At 56.3% G+C, this 17,302-nt stretch overlaps 2 protein-coding genes across 3 annotated transcripts in view; one reads left to right on the top strand and one right to left on the bottom strand.

Annotated features, from left to right (window-relative positions):
- Nucleotides 1-342: 342 nt before the first annotated feature.
- DCAKD (dephospho-CoA kinase domain containing) lies at nucleotides 343-9,075 on the bottom strand. 2 transcript variants are annotated; one of them, XM_038163017.1, is made up of 5 exons: nucleotides 8,944-9,075; nucleotides 5,893-6,010; nucleotides 3,711-3,914; nucleotides 1,833-1,920; nucleotides 343-1,398 (listed from the first exon to the last, which is right to left on the bottom strand). In XM_038163017.1, exons 2-5 carry the CDS (start codon nucleotides 6,002-6,004, stop codon nucleotides 1,113-1,115), a joined length of 690 nt encoding a protein of 229 aa, XP_038018945.1. In that variant the 5' UTR covers nucleotides 6,005-6,010; nucleotides 8,944-9,075; the 3' UTR covers nucleotides 343-1,112. The 2 variants fall into 2 exon arrangements, with proteins under 2 accessions (XP_038018945.1, XP_038018946.1); XM_038163018.1 differs by lacking the exon at nucleotides 8,944-9,075 and adding an exon at nucleotides 8,773-8,931.
- A 10-nt stretch (nucleotides 9,076-9,085) lies between these two features.
- The window catches only part of NMT1 (N-myristoyltransferase 1), an 18,487-nt gene continuing 10,270 nt past the window's right edge, over nucleotides 9,086-17,302 (top strand). The window contains exons 1-3 of the mRNA XM_038163016.1: nucleotides 9,086-9,476; nucleotides 15,260-15,374; nucleotides 16,606-16,750. Coding sequence (XP_038018944.1) covers nucleotides 9,274-9,476; nucleotides 15,260-15,374; nucleotides 16,606-16,750 — 463 coding nt within the window. The 5' untranslated portion in view covers nucleotides 9,086-9,273. The remainder of the gene's footprint in view (nucleotides 9,477-15,259; nucleotides 15,375-16,605; nucleotides 16,751-17,302) is intronic.

Here is a 17,302-nt window from a genome sequence, read left to right as displayed (position 1 = left end):
GTGGCCAGGGGCTGGCAGCATCCACCTTTCTCAAAGTGTGGGGACAAGCAGTGGCACTGGGGACAGGGGTACCCCAGAGGAAACGTGCTGGCCACAGAGAACCACAGCAGGTCCAGGATCACATCCCAGCAAGCCAGACCCACCCAGTGGGGTGCCCACAGCCCCACCAAGGAAGGCCATGGCAGGGCTGAAGCTCCAAGCAGCTCCTGGAGCAGCTCAGGGATGTTTACTGGGAAAAGCAGGAGCGGCCGGCAGCTCTTCCTGCGTGTGCTGAACTTTACAGAGCGCAGCCGTGCCCCGGCATAGGAGCAGCCTGGGAGCAGCCTGGGAAGAGCCACGGGATGTGGAGCAGCTGCTTTCAGTGTTTTATTAAAACAAAAGTGAAGACCCAGCACCCGCCTCGCCCAGGCTCGGCTCTCCCACCGGGGAACTGCCGCTGAAGGAAGCTCAAACAGCAGGAAATGAGTTTGAATGAGGCAGAGCCCAGGTCTCAGCCTGCTCCAGGCTGGATCACACCCTTGGATCCAAAGCCCAGGGTGACCCATGAGTGATGGCCACAGAGGCAGAGGGCAGGGGGGAGGGCAGCAAGCTGAACACCTGATCCATGTGAATGAGGTGCTGTCCTCCCCCTCGCTGATTGAACAAGTTTCTATTAAATCAACATGAAAGAGGGGAAATCCCAAATCTAAATTTGGATGAGGAGGGCTGAGCTATGGGGAGTCACCCCAGGGGACACTGGAGGCAATAACAGGGCCTGAGAATTCACCCAGCCCTAGGAAAAAGATTGTCCTGGAAGACATTAAAGTGAGATTGTACCTGATTAAAGTGAGATGTCCCAGATTAAAGTGCCTCAGCTCACTGAAATCCCACAACAGAGACCCACATGGGGACAAGGGCGTCATCCCACAGGCACAGCTGGTGGGTGAGAACCTGAGCAGGGAGAATGTGCCTGAAAAAACCTCTGGCTGTGTTCACCTTGGGAAGTGTGCAAGGAGATGCCTCACACCGCTGTCTGCATTCAGCTGGCAAAGCTCATTAACAGAGGTGGCCTTTCACTGCCCTTTTCAAACGGGGAAATTCAGGCCCCTTCCCTGCCTAAGAGAAAAGGTGAATTAAGAGATGAAATGCCGGATGAGAAGGAACACCAGCCCTCCGAGCCCGGCAACAGCCGTGCCCACCACCAGCCGTGCCCAGAGGAAATCCAGGGAATCCTCGAGGCGAGTGTGCAGCTGCAGGACCTGCCGGCGAGTGCTCTCCCAGTCCCCGGAGTTGTCGATGACGTGGGTCGCCCACCGGCGCTTCTCCTCCAGAGGCAGCTGGGAGCTGATCCGAGCTTCGGCCTCGGCCGCGCCCAGCCCGCTCCTCTTCATCAGCCGCGCCAGCTGCGTCGGGGGGTCACTGCCGGGCGGAGCACGGGGCTGAGCTGGGGCTGGGAGGGGACGGGGGACCTGCCTTCCTCGGGCACCAGGGGGAAACACTGGGATAAAGTGGGAATGAGAGAGGCGCCCCCTTGTCATTTCTGACACAGCCAGCCTGCACTTGGATCAGCAGAGCCACCACTGTTCTCAGCATTCACACAGCCTGTAACAGTGCCCCAGATCCTGCCCTGATGGAGCGTGGGCTGTGGGAGGCCCAAAGGCAGTGAATCCCCTCTCTGATGGCTCCAGGGAAAGCTCGGGAAGGCCCTCATGCACTATAAAGGGAGGTGTTCCTTCTCTCAATGAGCTTTGCACCTGGGCTGAGGCTGAACCCTCACCACAGCGGAGACACATGATGGTCCTCTCTGAGAGAGATGGCTTTGTCCCTGTCCTCGTGGTTCCCAGAGCACTTACCAATAAACCAGCACTGTGTATTGCATAAACCTGGTCAATCCACGGGTCTCAAAGAGCAGAGGGATGTCGAGGATCACGTAGCGGTAGCCTGTGGAAATGGCAGCATTCCCCAAAAAAGGGAACAGAGTTAACACTCATTCCCAAATCCCTCATGCTGCACACACACCACGGCCAGGAAAAGCAAAGCAAGCAGGAGCTCTACAGCTCCATGATCACAGCCAAGCAGAGCAGAGCCTGCTGGCCCTCCTCCCTCTCACAGGGAGGAAATGGTTTCATTCCAAGTTTCCAGAGGAAAAAAAAAAAAAATCAACCCTAACCTGGCTGCTCCAGACCAAAGGTGAAACTGCAGAAATATAATGAGGAGCTGAAACGAGGAGCTGAAATGAGAGCAGCAGTGCCTGGCTGGCAGGAGCAGCAGCTGTGTGCTGTGCTGGCCTCTCCCGGGAAGCAGTGCCCACAGCAGGATCTGCTCTCCACTCCTGCTCTTGTCCAAGACTTCACCAGGCTGCAGCCATCTGAGCCAACATTTCCCCGCTCAGCTTTCCTCCCTTTATGAAAAGCTTTGGCCAAACAGCTCCATTTTTCCAAGGGGAGCAAGGAAATCCCCACAGACCTCCTGCAGCTGTGACACTGAAATGTGGGGGGAGCCTCCAGGCACAGCCCAAGGGCTGAACTCTCACCAAAACTGGCTGAGTTTGGTTTAAAACCTCTGACCCACAGGGAGCAGAGCTTCTCACAGTCAATCACTCCACGCCTCTGCCCTTGGCCAGTGTTTGGGGAGGTGGGAGATGCCCTGCTGAGTCTGGGGGAGAGGGTGAGTGGAGGGAAAAGCTTTAAGTCATTATTTCACTCCCCTGTGTGTCCCCCAGTCATAGGGACAACTCAGGCTGGTGTCCCCTCTTTATAGCCCCCCTAAAACCGAGCTGCCCACACCAAAGTCTTGACAAAGACATCATCATCCAAGGAGCCACCATTCCACCAGCACCTCCGCCCTGAGAGGCTTCTCGCTGCCCTCTGATTTGATCGATCAGAGCTTTCCTTACACAGTGATCCTCAGAGACAACATCCAGCTATCCCAAATCATTAAATCCTGACTAATGAGGACAAAGCAGCCTGCTGAAGCCACACAGCACTTTAGCTGAGGGCCAGAACAGCATCCGCCTCCTCAGCCCGCAGCCCCGAGTTCAAGACTCCATCTCTGGCTCCTGGCATTCCTGCCTGTTGCTTCCTGTGTGCTTCCTTCTCCTCCTCACCCCGCAGCAGAGCTCGGCCCTGTGGTGCCCCAGCCTGTTCAGCTCTCCCAGGGCTCAGCTCTGATAAGCACCACCAATCCAGACTGACTCTATTAAGGCATCTGTCTGTCTGCATGGAGACCTCTGGAACAGCTGGTGATCTTATCTGGCATTTCCCCAGCCCAGCCTGACAGCTGCATTTGTTCCATTTATCAGGGGGAACGTGGGGCTTTGGAAGCCACAGCTGTCAGCCCATCCCTCACCTTATCGACACTCAGAGGGCTCCACAGCTCGCAGTGAGGCTGGAGCAGGCTGGGGGCAGGGAGGGATATGTGGCCATTTCAGGAGCGTGGCATTATCCGGTCGGTAATCTCAGCAAAGCTGCTCCCAGGCCTTACAGATACACTTGAAACCGCAGAGGAAAGCGGCGAAGGGCAGCAGTGAAAGGCAGGAGTGAATCAGGAATGAATCCTCCAAACACTGACACCAAAGGCCACCGCAGGCAGAGCACAAAGGCTGTCACTCAATGTCCCTTTCCTTCCTCTGTCATCCCTGTCCCTCTCCCCACATTCAAACCAAAGGCAGAGGGAGCAGGGATGGCTCCTGCCCAAGCAGGAGTCCTGGCAGGCTGGCCAAGGCCTCTTACCGAGCACGAAGTACTTCAGGATCTGCTTCAGCATCTCCTTCAGGATCTCGGGGTGGGTGATGGAGTTCAGCAGCCGCCGTTTCTCTGGCTGGGAGAAGATAATGCTTCCGAGAGCCTCACGATTTATCTCGCCGTTCTCCAGGAGGATCTCGGTGCCAAAGTGCTGCAGGATCTGCTGATGGGCCTTGGAGTGGGGCTGCACCACTGAGAACATCAAACAGCTGGGGGTGAGAGGCAGTTTTACAGCACAGTCGGTGTTTGCATCAGTAATCGCCCTCAGATGGGGTTTGCTCATTCACTACAGAGCTGATGCTCGCCCTGGCAGCACATCTGCCTCCAGCACATCTGTCCTGGCACCACATCTGCACAGCCCAGCAGCTCCTGCCAGCCCAAGGTCCCTTTGAGGGCTGACACCTGGAAGATGGAAGTCCTGCAGACATTAATTCAGCACCACAACCCTCCTGGCACGTGCTGCTGCTCAGGGTGAGCAGTCAGCAGGGTGGGCAGGAGGACACGGAGATGGCCACCCGCCAAGGCTGGGAGAGCAGCTGGGCTGAGCCAATTCCCAGCAGGGATGGAGCAGGGAGATCCCAAAGGAGCCAGGACCAGCTGAAGACTTCAGCGCTGTGTGTATACTCACTGCTGTAACTTGGCTCTGGATGCTGCTGAGGTGGTTTTTTTTACTGTCTTTCACATTAGACACTAAATTCTTCAGGAAAATGAACAGGAAAACCTTCTGAAAGCCCAATCCCCAGTCAGCCCTTGCAGGGGCTCTGACGTTACAGGAGTGTATAACTTTAAAGCCACCAAAAAAAAAAAAAATCCCCAACAAAAGGGAAGAAGCAATAAAACCATAATTAAGCTCCAGCTGAGGGTAACCACAGCGAAGGACAGACCGCAGATAATCATCTCTCCCAAATCCAGGAACATTGCCACAGGTTGTCACCTCAGGCCAACCTCATAAAAGTCTTTAAGACCAATTTTTTTCTCCTGTGGAATATCACAGGGAGGCTGGTTCAGGATGGGTGAAATCCATACAGTAAACAAACACATATAAAAAAGGAATTGGTGCAAAATAAAGTGATTGGCAGAAAACTTGCACAGAGTATCTGTAGTGTTTTCTTACCGTCTCCGAGGGCTTTTAGCACCTCCAGCAAATTTCCTGCACCTCCAGGGGAATTACAGTGCAATAAAATGTTAAAGCATCGCAGCTTTGAGTGGCTACACAGTAAGTTCTTCACCAAACAGAAAAGCTCAGGCACTTCCAAATGACACCACTGCACCATGGCTCAGCAGCAGACCCCAAACCTGCTGCATGCAGGATCCACAGCCCTCAGAAACCCAGACTGGTTTGGGGAGAAAAGTCACCCAGTGCCACCCCTGCCATGGGCAGGGACACCTTCTACTGTCCCAGGTGGCTCCAGGCCCTGTCCAGCCTGACCTTGGACACTTCCAGGGATCCAGGGGCAGCCACAGCTGCTCTGGACAACCTCTGCTCTCCTCGTTATCCTGGTGGGGTGAAGGGATTAACATCTCACAGGTAATCAGGGAAAACAAGGTCTGCTCTGGTCCTACTAGTCAATAGATCTGGGATTCTGGGGTTTTTCTCCAGCCCAAGCAGCACAAGCCTTTTTTGTTGTTGTTGTTTGGGGTTTTTATTTTGGTTTGGTGGGGTTTGTTTGGTTTTTTTTGGTTGGGTGTTTTTTTTTGTGTTTTGGTTTTTTTTTTTTTTTTTTTTTTTTTAGCACAATAATTTTGAGGTCTCATCTCTCAGTATCACCAGAAAAACAACATCCATGACAGAGGGACATTCTCTTTCGGCCACCAACGCAACTGAGTGACAGGACGGGTGTCCTGGGGCTCAGGGGGCGTGTCGGACTCGCCAAGGCATCCCATTTGCCAGGGAACCACATTTCTTTTTGCCCAGAGCTGGCTTTCAAAGCTGGGAAGCATCACACGCTAGGGGATGGAAACTCAGAGAACAATCTCCCCACAGTGTTTATTAGGTCATGATCTTCTTTTTTTTCTTTATTACTAATACATCCCCGTTCCAATGCCCCCCGGGGCAGCTGAGGCTGGGAAGCGGGAGGGAAACCCTTCTGCCATGTGCCCAGAGCACCCTCTGCCGTCAGCAGCCATCCCGGTTGTCAGGGGAACCTCCGAGCAGCTCTGGAAAACTCACCCTGCCTGGCAATGACATCGGCATCGATCACGGCACAGCCCAGCTCCCGCAGCACGGCCACCACCGAGCTCTTCCCCGACGCGATCCCACCCGAGAGTCCCACCAGGAACATGGTGCTCTGCGAGGGAAACGGGAGAGCTGGAGAACACGCCAGACAGGCCATTCTGTTCGTGCTGAGCGCATCAAATATTTAGTCCCAAACAGGCAACTTCATTCAAAGCTCATTTTCCTGCTTTGTCAGGGTGGCACTGAGACATCAGCAGGATTTTGACGCCCTCTGAGCTGGGTGTTCCACGGGCTGGAGGACAGTGTTGGATTAAACAACGCGTCTCTGGATGTGCCCCTTGAGCCAGCACTAAGATCCTCCAGCTGCTTTATCTGCACCTCCAGCAACTCATTCCCCTTTGGCATCTCCACTCATCAAACCAGAGCCCCATCTACAAAACCCTGACCGTGGAATCATGGAATTGTTTGGGTTGGAAGAGATCCTAAAGCCCATCCAACTCCTGGTATGGGCAGGGACACCTTCCACTGTCCCAGGCTGCTCCAAGCCCTGTCCAGCCTGGCCTGGAACACTTCCAGGGATCCAGGGGCAGCCACAGCTGCTGTGGGCACCCTGTGCCAGGGCCTGCTCACCCTCACAGGGAAGAATTCCTTCCCAGTATTCCATCTGGCAGTGGGAAGACATTTCCCCTTGTCCTGCCACTCCAAGCCCTTGCCAAAGTCCCTCTTGGAGCCCCTTTAGGCACTGGAAGGGGCTCTGAGCTCTTCCTGGGTCCTTCTCTTCTCCAGGTGAACACCCCCAGCTCTCCCAGCCTGGCTCCAGAGGGGCCCCAGCCCTTGATGCATCTCCATGACCTCCTCTGGATCTGCTCAGAGAAATCAGGAAATTTCTGGCAGGCTTGTAGAGGGTGACCCAGGAGCAGTGAAAAAGGGCAGAACTCAGACAGTATCCGAGGCAGCACTGGGACACAGGAGGCCTGAGACGGAGAGCCCTGCTCAATCCCTGCAGCCAGGTATGAAAGCTCAGCCATCTCTGGCACCAGCAGAGCCCACAAGGCACTCAGGGAATCCCATTCCCACACCAGTGGCAGCCCGAAGGACAGGGAACTCACAGCTCTGAGCAGCAAACTGGTGTCTGTGAGCTGCCCTGAGCACAGATCGGGCTCCCCTGGAGGGGGCTGGTAACACGGCTGCCACAGCTCCTGCAGACACCTCCCTGCTCAGTGCAGACCTGCAATCCTCCAAATCCTGCTCGTGTGCTCTCACAACCAAAGGATTCAGCCACACAGAGGCAGCTCTGGAGAGCTGAGGGGACCGTGAGTATGTGCATCCCAAAAACACAGCAGCCCCAGCAGGGCACAGCGTCCTCCTGCAGCCAGCCCAGAGCAGCCGAGCCCTGCAGAGCCCCGAGGACAGCAGCTCTGACTTTGCTGACACCTCATCCCGGGTGACAGCAGGGCTGAGGAGCTGAACCTGCCACTGCTACAGCTGAGAAGGAATCGGCTCCTTTGTCACCTTTGGCCAGGAGCCACGGGCTGCTGGCAGCCACCCTTTGGCCTCCCCTTGCCCAGACCCTGCTCCCTCCTGGCAGCCCAGCCCCAACAATCCCGGGCACCTTCTCTCTGCCTAACCTGCCTTTGATCTCCACCCTCCCTCCAGACATCACCAGCCCCCCAAAAACTCTGCCCACAAAGGAACCGGGTGCCCACGGTGCCCCGTGAGTGGCACCCCAGGACAGCAGGGGCTGCAGGAGGGCAGGGAACACAGCACTGCCACCCTTTGGCTGGAAAACAACAAAAAAAGGCACTCCAGCCACAATTCAGTCCTACAAACAGGAGCCAAACCCACAGTCTGGGGGGCAGGAGGGGGTGGGCGAGTCCTGTGGCAGCCGGAGGCAGAGGGAAGGGGCAGAGCTGGAGCAGCCCGTGCTCCTTCCCTTTTCCAGACAGCAGGACAGCAGAGGGGGAGAGCTCCAGCAGCAACAAGGGGGACCCGACAGGAAAAAGAGAGGGCCAAAATATGAACAGCAAACAGCAGTGACTGGGGAGGCTGACGGACATCCCAAGCAGGACCTGGCCCCACGGGGGGCAGTGGCAGAGGGGCTGTTTATTTATCCCAGCAGGACTTTATCCTCCCACTGCTGCAGCCTGTAGGAGGAGGCACCAGGAGGAGCTGGATCATGGCAGTGGAGGCTCCTGCTTGGTAAAAAATATACTGAAACAAATACACTTTGTAAAAATACACTGAAAACTCTCCTGCCCTTGTAAACAGGGCTTTAACTGCAGGAAGCCCAGCGTTCTGGCCTCCAGCCTCAGCTGGGACTTGCTCGCAAAACCCTGCTATTTCTGTCCCTCCTCCACAGGAATTACTGCAGGGGAAGGCAGCCCTTTGAAGGGTTCTCCTGGAAAGCAGGGCCAGTCAGGGATCTGAACACTCGTGCTGTCCAAGGGCCGGCAAGATCTCAGGCATCAATATTTAATAAGCTCTGGTTTGAACTGCACACGAGGGGAGAGGGCAGCTTGCTCCTGCAGATGTTACTGGCAGGAGCCAACACCAGTTTTCCCCAAAACACACCATTTTTGGGGGAGATATATTTGGCCTGCTCCAACTAAACCAGACATGGGGAAAAACCAGAACATGAGGCACAGAGGCTGGCCAGGCTGGAAAACTCGGTGAGCTGTTCCTGCAGTGAGGAATGGGGAGATGCACCCAGGGCACTGAGGAAATGTTTTTCAAATAACTAAGTGCTCCAAAATTCCCGTGTCCCAACTCCTGGGGGTTTTGAGCACAGCACAAGCTGCCAGCCTCCATCCATCCGTCCGGCAAGAGCAGAGACTGGGCATGAAGCTGGACCGTATCCTCCAGCACCATCCTCACCCGGCCCTCCCCGTCTCTGCTGGGGCTGAGAGAGCTGGTGTTTGGCTCGAGGAGGCTGCAGCCAACAGGAAGAATCCCCGATACATCGTTAAGCGGCGGGGAAAGAGCCGCCGCCACAACCACCTTGACCGCCCCCGCGGGGCCGCCATGGCCCCCGCCCTCAGCACTCACCCTCCGCCCGGCTTCACGCGCGCCGCAGTGTCCCGCGCGCCTATTGGCTGGCGGGAGCGGGGGCGTTTCTCCCAGCCAATCGGCGCCGCTCTCATTAGACCCGACCCATCCCTCAAGGAGGAAACGGGCGGAGGCGCGAGCACCGCGGCTTCGGCGGGGAACGGGCCGCGGCTCTCCGTCCGCCGGGGCATCCACGGCTGCCCGGTGTGAGGGAGCTTTCCCGCCACCGGCGGCCCGCCCCTAGACACCCCCAGAGACCTGACGGGAATTGTAGTCCCTGCCCCGGCGCAGCCCGGCCCCCGCGAGCCCACGCAGACTACCACTCCCGGCATGCCTCACGGCCCGCCGGCCAATCGCGGCGCGCTTTGTTGCGGGGGTGCGGCACGCGCGGAGGCCCCGTTGAAGATGGCGGACGACAGTGAGACAGCAGTGAGGCGGCCACCGGCGAGGCCTTCGCGGCCGGCGGCGGAGGAGAACGACCACGAGCATTGCAGCGACTGCGAGAACGAGGCGGAGCATGGCTCCAACCGGGGGTGAGCGGCGGCCGGGACCGCGTGCCGCGGCGGCGCCCGGGCCCATTGAGGCGAGGAACGGCTGGGAAGTGAGAGGCGCCCCGCCCCTTGGGCGCGCTGATTGGTCGCTGGGCAGCATCCCGGGAAGCGATTGGTCGAGGCGCCGGTCAGTCTGGCGGGGGGGCGGTGCCGCTGGCGCCCATTCACGCCCGCTGCGGGCGCGTGTCCGAAGCTCAGCAGGGTCGGGCGCGGCCGCGGCATGGATGGGTGACGGCTGCGGTGCCTGCGGGGCGGCCGGGACGGAGCCCGAGTGCCTTTTTCGGGCAGAAATGAGCCCATTTAGCAGCTCTTCCTGGCTTTGCGTTAGGGTGTGTCTCCCCACATTCCCTCTGCCCTCCCGCAGAAGCCTCAGCCCACTCGTGGCATCTCCATCCCCGCGGTGACACCCAGGGTGGTGGCACGATGGCACGCGTGATGCTGCTTTCCGGAGCAGGTGGCATCCCTGGAATAATCCCGGGTTTCTGCACACTCATCCCGTCGTTATCCTAAACACAGCCCAGGGTTTTGCAAAGCTCTGCCTACATTGTCTCGTGGTTGGAGGAGCGCAGCCTCCAGGGCTATGGAATGGTGGAATAACAACAACAAGGCAGGGAGTGAGCACAGGCAGCAAGGCAGGTCCTTATCTCAGTAGGGAAGAGCTGGAATGCTTAACGTGGCACCCTCATTAATCACTGCCTTAATTAATACAGCAGAGCTGCCTCACCGTGCCTGGGATTTGCAGGAGAGGCTCTGTCCTCGTTCCTGCTGGGACTGGCAACATCAGCGTGTGGCGTTCCAGAGGTTTCCTGCAGTTCTGCACTTTGTTTTTCCTGCACCTGAGCCTCCCTGGGCTCCTCCTGCTCTCCTGGTGCTGCTTCCCCAGCCCTGCAGAGCAGACACCACGGGCTTGGAGAACCCTTGTCCCTCCACCAGCAGCTTTCCATTGGCAATCCCCCCTTCCCAGGAACTCAGCGAATAAAAGGTCACAGAAGAAGAAATATCACAGAGGCTTTTTTATGACAGCACAGCTGCCCATTTCTATTTCATTTGCCTCCCGGGTGTGGCACCGTGTCTCAGTTTAATCGGTTTAGCCGTGCTTGGGGAGATTTTTATTTTCTTTCCCTCTGACATGATTAGGTTTGTGGAAGCCAGAGCCGAGCAGAGGAGACACGGTGCTCAATCACTGCTGCTCCCCAGCCCAGCGGTTCCTCCTGCCCTTTGCCAGGAAAAGGTGTGTTCTGGAGCCCTCCTGGCGTCCCGGGCATCACTCTGGCCACCTCGAGGAGCTGGGCCACCACAGGCAGCCTGGGGAATATCCAGTAGGAAACAGTTTGGATAGCTTGGGAAATGACAGCAGAAGTGTGGCTGGTGGGCACAGCCGTAAGGAGCACGAGGCAGGGAGGCTGTGGAGCTGTCTGGCAAACCCCCAAAAAGCACCAGGGAGAGACCCAGTGGTGGGAAGGAGGATGGTGTTCTTACTGGATGCACAGTTGTTAATTCTGTTGATTCCATACCATCCATCCCATTAGAGCAGGGTGTGGGAGTGTGTCCTGTCACCCCGGTGACACTGTCCCCAAAAACAGGGCGAGGGAAGGGCTTTGAGCTGCCAGGGTTTGTAGGGCCACACTCAGAGCCCTGCCCGTGCCAGTTTGTGCTGGGACTCGCTGGATCTTGGCCCTGAGGTTTAAAACATGAAAGTATTCCTTAGTGAAAGCAATACTTCCTTTCCTTTTAAGGACAGGAAAGAGGAATTGAGTTTCCTCAGCCTCAGTCCTGTGTCAGCGTGGGGAAGTGGCTGCCCTGCTCTCTGCTGTGGCTATCCAAGCTGATTTTCCAAAGAAAATAATCCCACTTGCTTGTTTTTCACGTTTCCTTTTGTGTGGAGGGAGCTTCTGCTGTGTCCCTGGTGGCTGTGGAGGATTTATTCCCTGCTTCTGGGGACGCAGGAACATTGCATGGGCTCAGCCTGGTGGGGTTTGTCACCTCACAGGCGCTGAGGGCAGTGGTGACAGCAGGGATGGGAGTGTCCCAGTCCTCTGGAACAGTTCAGAACCACCTGGGGAAGCTGTTCCAGGCAGGAAGGGTTTGGCAGTGCGCTGTGGCACGGCTGCATGGGGCGTGAGGGGGCAGAGGGGCTTTTCCAGAGGGGCTGCAGTGGGTTTGGCAATCCCTGCCTGCTCTTAGCCGTGAGAAGGGGTTCCTGGGACAGGCCCTGAGCTCCAGCACGTGGGATCAGTTGTAGGGAGCGCACTGGTGGCACGCTGGGCTCTGGGAGCTGAGCTCTGCCATCTGGAGATCCTCCCTGCCTCAGCCCCTAACGAGATTACAGAGATTACAGCCTAAGCACCGTGCCTGATTAGCCCCTGGGATGGCAGAAGGATTTTCGTGCACCTAAATACAGAGCAGGGATCTACTCCCTTCTCATCTGACACTTCCAGCCTCCCAGCGGGCTGAGGGAGCTGCCCACAGCTGGAGTTGTTCCCCTTGTGCTTCCTCCCTCAGCTTTGGGAGCACCCATGGATCCAGGGGTGGATTAGTGGGTCCTGAGCACCAGTTTGTTACTGGGTGAGTCTGGGGTTTTCCAGCCTCTAGAGGGGCTGAGCTGGTGGAGCAGAGCCAGTCTCACCCTGAACAAGCCTGGTTGCTGGCTTTAAGTGCTTCCAAAAAATCAATTTTCAAGATCACTCAGGTCACAGGGGTTGTTTTCTGGGCAGTGGTTGGGGCTGGAGCCTTTGCCTTCAACTCAAGGAGCCACCTGGAAACAGGAAAGGAGGGATTGGAGTGCTAAGTGGTGGCCATGGTGGTGGGGATGCCTTTCCCAGGAGAAGGGAAAAGGGTTTTCCTTAGCCAGAAAAGAGACTATGGTGATCCCACAGGGAGCTGGGAGATGTTTGCACAGTGCAGCCAAGGTGCCTTTGTGCAGCTGCTTCATTTCTCAGTGCAAAGGGAGGAAAAAAAGGCCTTAAATGCAGCTGGGAAGGCTGTGGGATGTGAGCTGGGCTGGCAGCTCACCCTTCCTGGGGATGAAACTGCTCCAGCCCTCTCAGCTGTGTCAGGCCAGCTGCAGTTGCTGAGATTTTGGGTGGTGGTTTGTCCCAGGACACTGGTGGGGCATTGTCATTAATTTGGAGAGTGTCTGGGTGGTGTAGCTACCCCGGGGAAAGAAGAGATTTGCTTTCCTAAATAGATTTAAAATAGAAAATACCTGTAATTGTTGCTTCTCTGGGTGTAGTGAGTGGGACCTTTGGGCTTTCCTGCACTTTCCTTCATGCTGGTGCCTCCTCGGCCAGGTTGGTTTTCATCTCCTGGCTGGAGCAGGGCCCTTCCCCAGGCCATGCCACCTGGAATGCAAAACCTCATCCCACCTTCTGCCACCTTGATTTCTTCCAGGTCACGACAGCTTTGCTCATAAATCAGGGAGGAATTTTCTCAGAGCTTTCAGCTGCGAGCCCGGCGTGGATGGGCTGAGCTCATTAGCACCAAGCTGGGAGTTGGCAGCTCTGATTTATGAAGCAAAGCAATGCTGACAGAGTACGAGGGGAGCATTTTGTCTGTCACAACTGACACCTGCAGCATCCCAGTGTGCAGGTGAGCTGGGAACACGTGTCCCTTCCCTTTAGAAGGGGCAACTTCCAGTGTCAGCCCTTGGGGTGTGCTCAGGAATTCTCCTGGTGCTGTCAGTTTGTGGTGTCAGAATTGATAGGAAACGGTTTGGATGTGTTTATTGCAGCTCCAAGGTGGCTTTGCTCATCCCAGGACTTCAGTGTGGCCAGGATTTGCCTGTGCTCCTCCCCAGAGAGTTAAAAAAGCCATCACACATTTGTCACTAAAATCAATAGTGGTGTCAGCAGCGCTATGCTGGCATTGCTGCTGCTGTCACGTCCAAGCAGCATCTCCCAGGTGGAGGCAAAGCCCTTTCCTGGCAGTGGAGGGAAGGTGAGATTCGCTCCAGGGATGGTGCAGCAGCACCACGGGCGCTGGACCTTGGAGCTGTGGCTTTGCTCCTGCTCCCCTCCCTTCATGTTCTTCTGGAGAAGAAGGTGGGGCTTCTCTTCACCCCCTTTTGTGGAGCAGCTTGCCCTGAACCACTGCTTGTTCCCACACCAGGAATGCTTCCATGGTCTGGTGTCCCACCCAGGCTCTGCTGATGGATGGGGATCCTTTTCCCCAGCGTGTGCTGTCTGCAGAGGCTCTGCTGCTCTTCAGGTTTTATCCAGAGGAAAAGCTTCCCCAGCCCAGCAGCTCTGTGTCCTGCAAACCATGCTTCCCTGCTCCCCAGGGCAGTGCAGCCCATCATGTTGGCTTTCTGTTCTATATCCACAGGCATCTCCCGGCTTCATCCCTCCAAAAACATTTCTCCATCCACTTTTCCCCAGTTTCATAACCTTCTTACTGCTCAGCCCAGGAATTGCATGGAGTGGTTGGGTTGGAAGGGACCTTGAAGATCATCCAGTTCCACCCCCTGCCTTGGGCAGGGACACCTTCCACCTCCCAAGCTCTGTTTTCCTCACAGTTTCTCCTTGCTGAAATAAGTAGTTGAATGCTGCTCCAACATATTTTCCAACTAATTTCTTGTTTTTTTCCTGCTCCCCCCTCTTCTTACCACTATCTTGTGTTTGGTAAAGACATGAAACTGTGCTTGTGTGGGGGGATTCCAGGCTGGTGCTCTGGGCAGGTCACATCTGTGGGGTTGTCCCTGCTGTGGGAGTTGTTTTTGGGGTGCAAGGAGGGCGACACCTGTGTTGTGGAGTACAAGTGCACTGGCTGTGTGCTGACCCTGCTGGGCAGCACTGAGGGGCAGGACAGGGCTGGGCCATGTGCTGGCAGCTGGCAGAGCTCTCCTGGCCCCTCCTTCCCCTCTCACCCTTCCCCTCAGACCTGCTCCAGCCTCTCCAGGGCTGGATTTCCCCCTGAACCCTGACTGTCTCAGAGGCTGTAGCCAGCTCCCAGCTCCCCCACAGCAGTGACTGTCCTGTGTCAGGTCATCCCGGGCAGGATCACAAGATCATCGTCATGAGTTGCCATCTGCCATGCTGGGAGCAGGCATCTCTCCTGGGTTTTGGCATCAGGATGCTGCTGGAACAAAGGCCAGGCTCAGTGAGGGGTTTCACACCAGCAGCTGTTTGGGGATGATAATGATCTGGGTGTCCAGGGCTGCCCTGCAGCTCTGGAAGGAGGAGCTGTGCCCTGGTGTGGGCACTTTCACCCTGCACTCCCAGAGATTTGCTCCTCACTCTCAATTTTCCAGCTCCAGCATAACAATATAGTAATTTTCAATAAACAGCCTCATCTCCCTCGAGCGCCACCTCTGCAGGTGAGGTGACACTTGGCACAGTGTCCTTGGCCAGTGACCTCTCCGTGGTGCCTGAACCTGCTCTGGGGCCTCATCCCTGGGGCTGGAGCTGTGTTTTGTGCTTCCACATCTATCCTTGGGCTTGGAGAAGAGGAAAAAGCCAAAGCTGAGCATCCCACCACTCCACAGGGTGGATTTGGGCACGGGTGGCAGAGCAGGGATGTGGTCACCTGCAGCACAGGGCACAGTCCCCACTGCCCAGCATTCCTGTGGGGTGGGAGGTGTTGGTGCTGGTCCCTTTTTGGGAGTTCTGTGCCGTGGGGTGGGCGCTTGGCTGCACCCTCTGTGCACGGAGTATTCCCCTTCCTGGAGACTGGGACTCAGCAGGGAGCCTGCATTTTCTTTAGAGTGCCTCAGAAACCAAAACAAAAGAAAACCCCAAGGCTCCAATGATGTTTCTTTTGTTCCCCAGGGGCCTGAGTCCAGCAAATGACAGCGGAGCCAAAAAGAAGAAAAAGAAACCCAAACGGAAGAAAGAGAAAGGAGGAGGAGACCAGCCTGACCAGGCTCAGGACCAGCCAGTGAAGGTGACCAACCCCTTTCCAGAATCTTGCCCCCCCCCCCACAACAGCCAGCCCCATCCCAAACCTCTCCACTGTTACTTAGGCCAAGGAAAGAGTTCCCAGCCCTGGTTTTAGGCACTTGGTTGCTCAAAAAGCTTCAGATTTAGAGTGATTTCCCAGCCTGGCTCCACGTGTGGGAATTGCTGTTGGTGCAGAAGGTGTTTGCAGAGCCCTCCAGGAATAATGCAGTCCTTGGCTGGATATCTCAGCCAGTTCCAGGGTCAGATTAGCCCCTCAAGTTTCTCTTCCCAGACAGCAGCTGCCTGTCACAGGCAGGAGCTGCCACCTGCCAGGTGAGTCCTGCCTGCAGCAGCACGGAGGTGACATCTGGTGGTGTGGATTTTTTGCTCAATGATCCCAAGAACAGCAGCTGGGGAGAGCAGGGTCTATCTTATCCCTCTGGGCTTTGCCTGATCCTGTCCAGCACCCAGTGATTCAGGAAGCAGCATGGGACACACAGGGTTTGACCCTCCTGGCCCTCTTGTCCCCTCTGATCCTGTGGCAGAGGACACATATCAGCAGAGGCTGTTTTCTGTCTGATGCCGGTTCCTGTCCAAATATTTTGAATATTCTGTCCATCTGACACTGCAGAGCTTTAAATTGGGGCTTTGTGTTTTTCAAACTAAATTCCTCAGGGATCAGAGAGGAGCTGGGCTTGGGAATTCAGTGCAGAGGAAGAGGAAGGATGAAAGTGTCTTTCATCTTGACTCAACCTCTCTGCCTTGTCCCAGTCCCTGGTGTCCAGGGACTCCTCTGGAAGCTACAGTTTGTGGATACAGATCCAGCTTAGAGGGAGGAGGCTGAACAGTGAGAGAAAAGCCACTGAAAGCATCTCAGGTGCTGGGTGTGGGGTGATCCATCTGTCTCTGCAGGATGTCAGGTGGGGAGGTTTGCTCCTGGGGCTCATAGCATCCACTTAACTGAAGCTTAAAGCATTTTTCAGAAAATTCTGCCATCCCCTTTGTCCTGGGAGTGCCTAGAAACCAGGTCTAGGTGAGGGGCAGGTGGCTGGTGAAAGGGTTCATGCATCCTGTCAAGGACTGAGGATGGGAAGGGAGGTTCCTGCCTGTTCTCCCTTTCCTGCCAGTACCCCCTAACAGGATCAGCTCCACGTTCCCCTGATGAGGAGCCCACATGCAGACCTGGAGGCTCAGCTTACTCATTTTGTCTTTCCACCCTCCTTCTGTGCCCTCAGGTGAACTCTTTACCTGCTGAGAGGATCCAGGAGATTCAAAAAGCCATCGAGCTCTTCTCTGTAGGTCAGGGGCCTGCCAAAACCATGGAGGAAGCCAGCAAGAGGAGCTACCAGTTCTGGGACACACAGCCAGTGCCCAAGCTAGGTATGTGTAGCCCCTCGACGTCCTGTGGGTCCTGGTGGAGGCCTTGTAGTCCCCAGGCTGCTCCAGGAAGCCCTCAGAGAAGCCTGGAGGTGCTGATCTGTGGCCACCAAGTGAGTCCCTGCCTGGCCTGGGCTTCAAAGGCACCAAAACCACTTCCCCACCATGCAGCAGTGTGGGCTAGGTGGATGGGGGACAAGGAACCCCTTCAGACATCTGACCTGATGCCTCCTGTATTTGCATCCCTTAATTGCCATCCTTAGCCGTGGAGTTGGGTCTCCCCAGCCCTCTGTACCCAAGTTTTGTGTGTGGTGTTGCCACATCCTGAGCTGGGCTCAGAGCTGTGCAGCTCTCCCCTTCCTGGGGGTTGGAGCTTCCCAGACAGAGATCCTTGGTGGGGAAGGTAACTTGGGGTGAGCTGGGGCAGGGAGCAGCTCTGGGGAGCAGGTGCAGTGCTGAGCTGCCACATCCTTGTTCTGCTGGGCCCACATCCCTCTCTGGCACAGGCAGGAGCTGCAGCTGAGCCAGGAGAGGGGAAGCACAAACGTAAAGCAG

This window comes from Motacilla alba, chromosome 27, assembly GCF_015832195.1.
Source record: "Motacilla alba alba isolate MOTALB_02 chromosome 27, Motacilla_alba_V1.0_pri, whole genome shotgun sequence".
NCBI classification, from domain to species: Eukaryota; Metazoa; Chordata; class Aves; order Passeriformes; family Motacillidae; genus Motacilla; species Motacilla alba.
The sequence above is the reverse complement of the archived record's forward strand: the minus strand, read 5'-3'. Positions and strand labels throughout refer to the sequence as shown.

What these genes read in the sequence shown, in the direction of transcription:
- DCAKD (XM_038163017.1), bottom strand. Translation starts at nt 6,004, where the DNA reads ATGTTCCTGGTGGGACTCTCGGGTGGGATCGCGTCGGGGAAGAGCTCG. An exon ending in CCTGAAGTACTTCGTGCTCG is followed by an intron (nt 1,921 to 3,710) that starts GTAAGAGGCCTT and finishes CCATTTCCACAG; the next exon opens with GCTACCGCTACGTGATCCTC. An exon ending in TACACAGTGCTGGTTTATTG is followed by an intron (nt 1,399 to 1,832) that starts GTAAGTGCTCTG and finishes TCCGCCCGGCAG; the next exon opens with TGACCCCCCGACGCAGCTGG.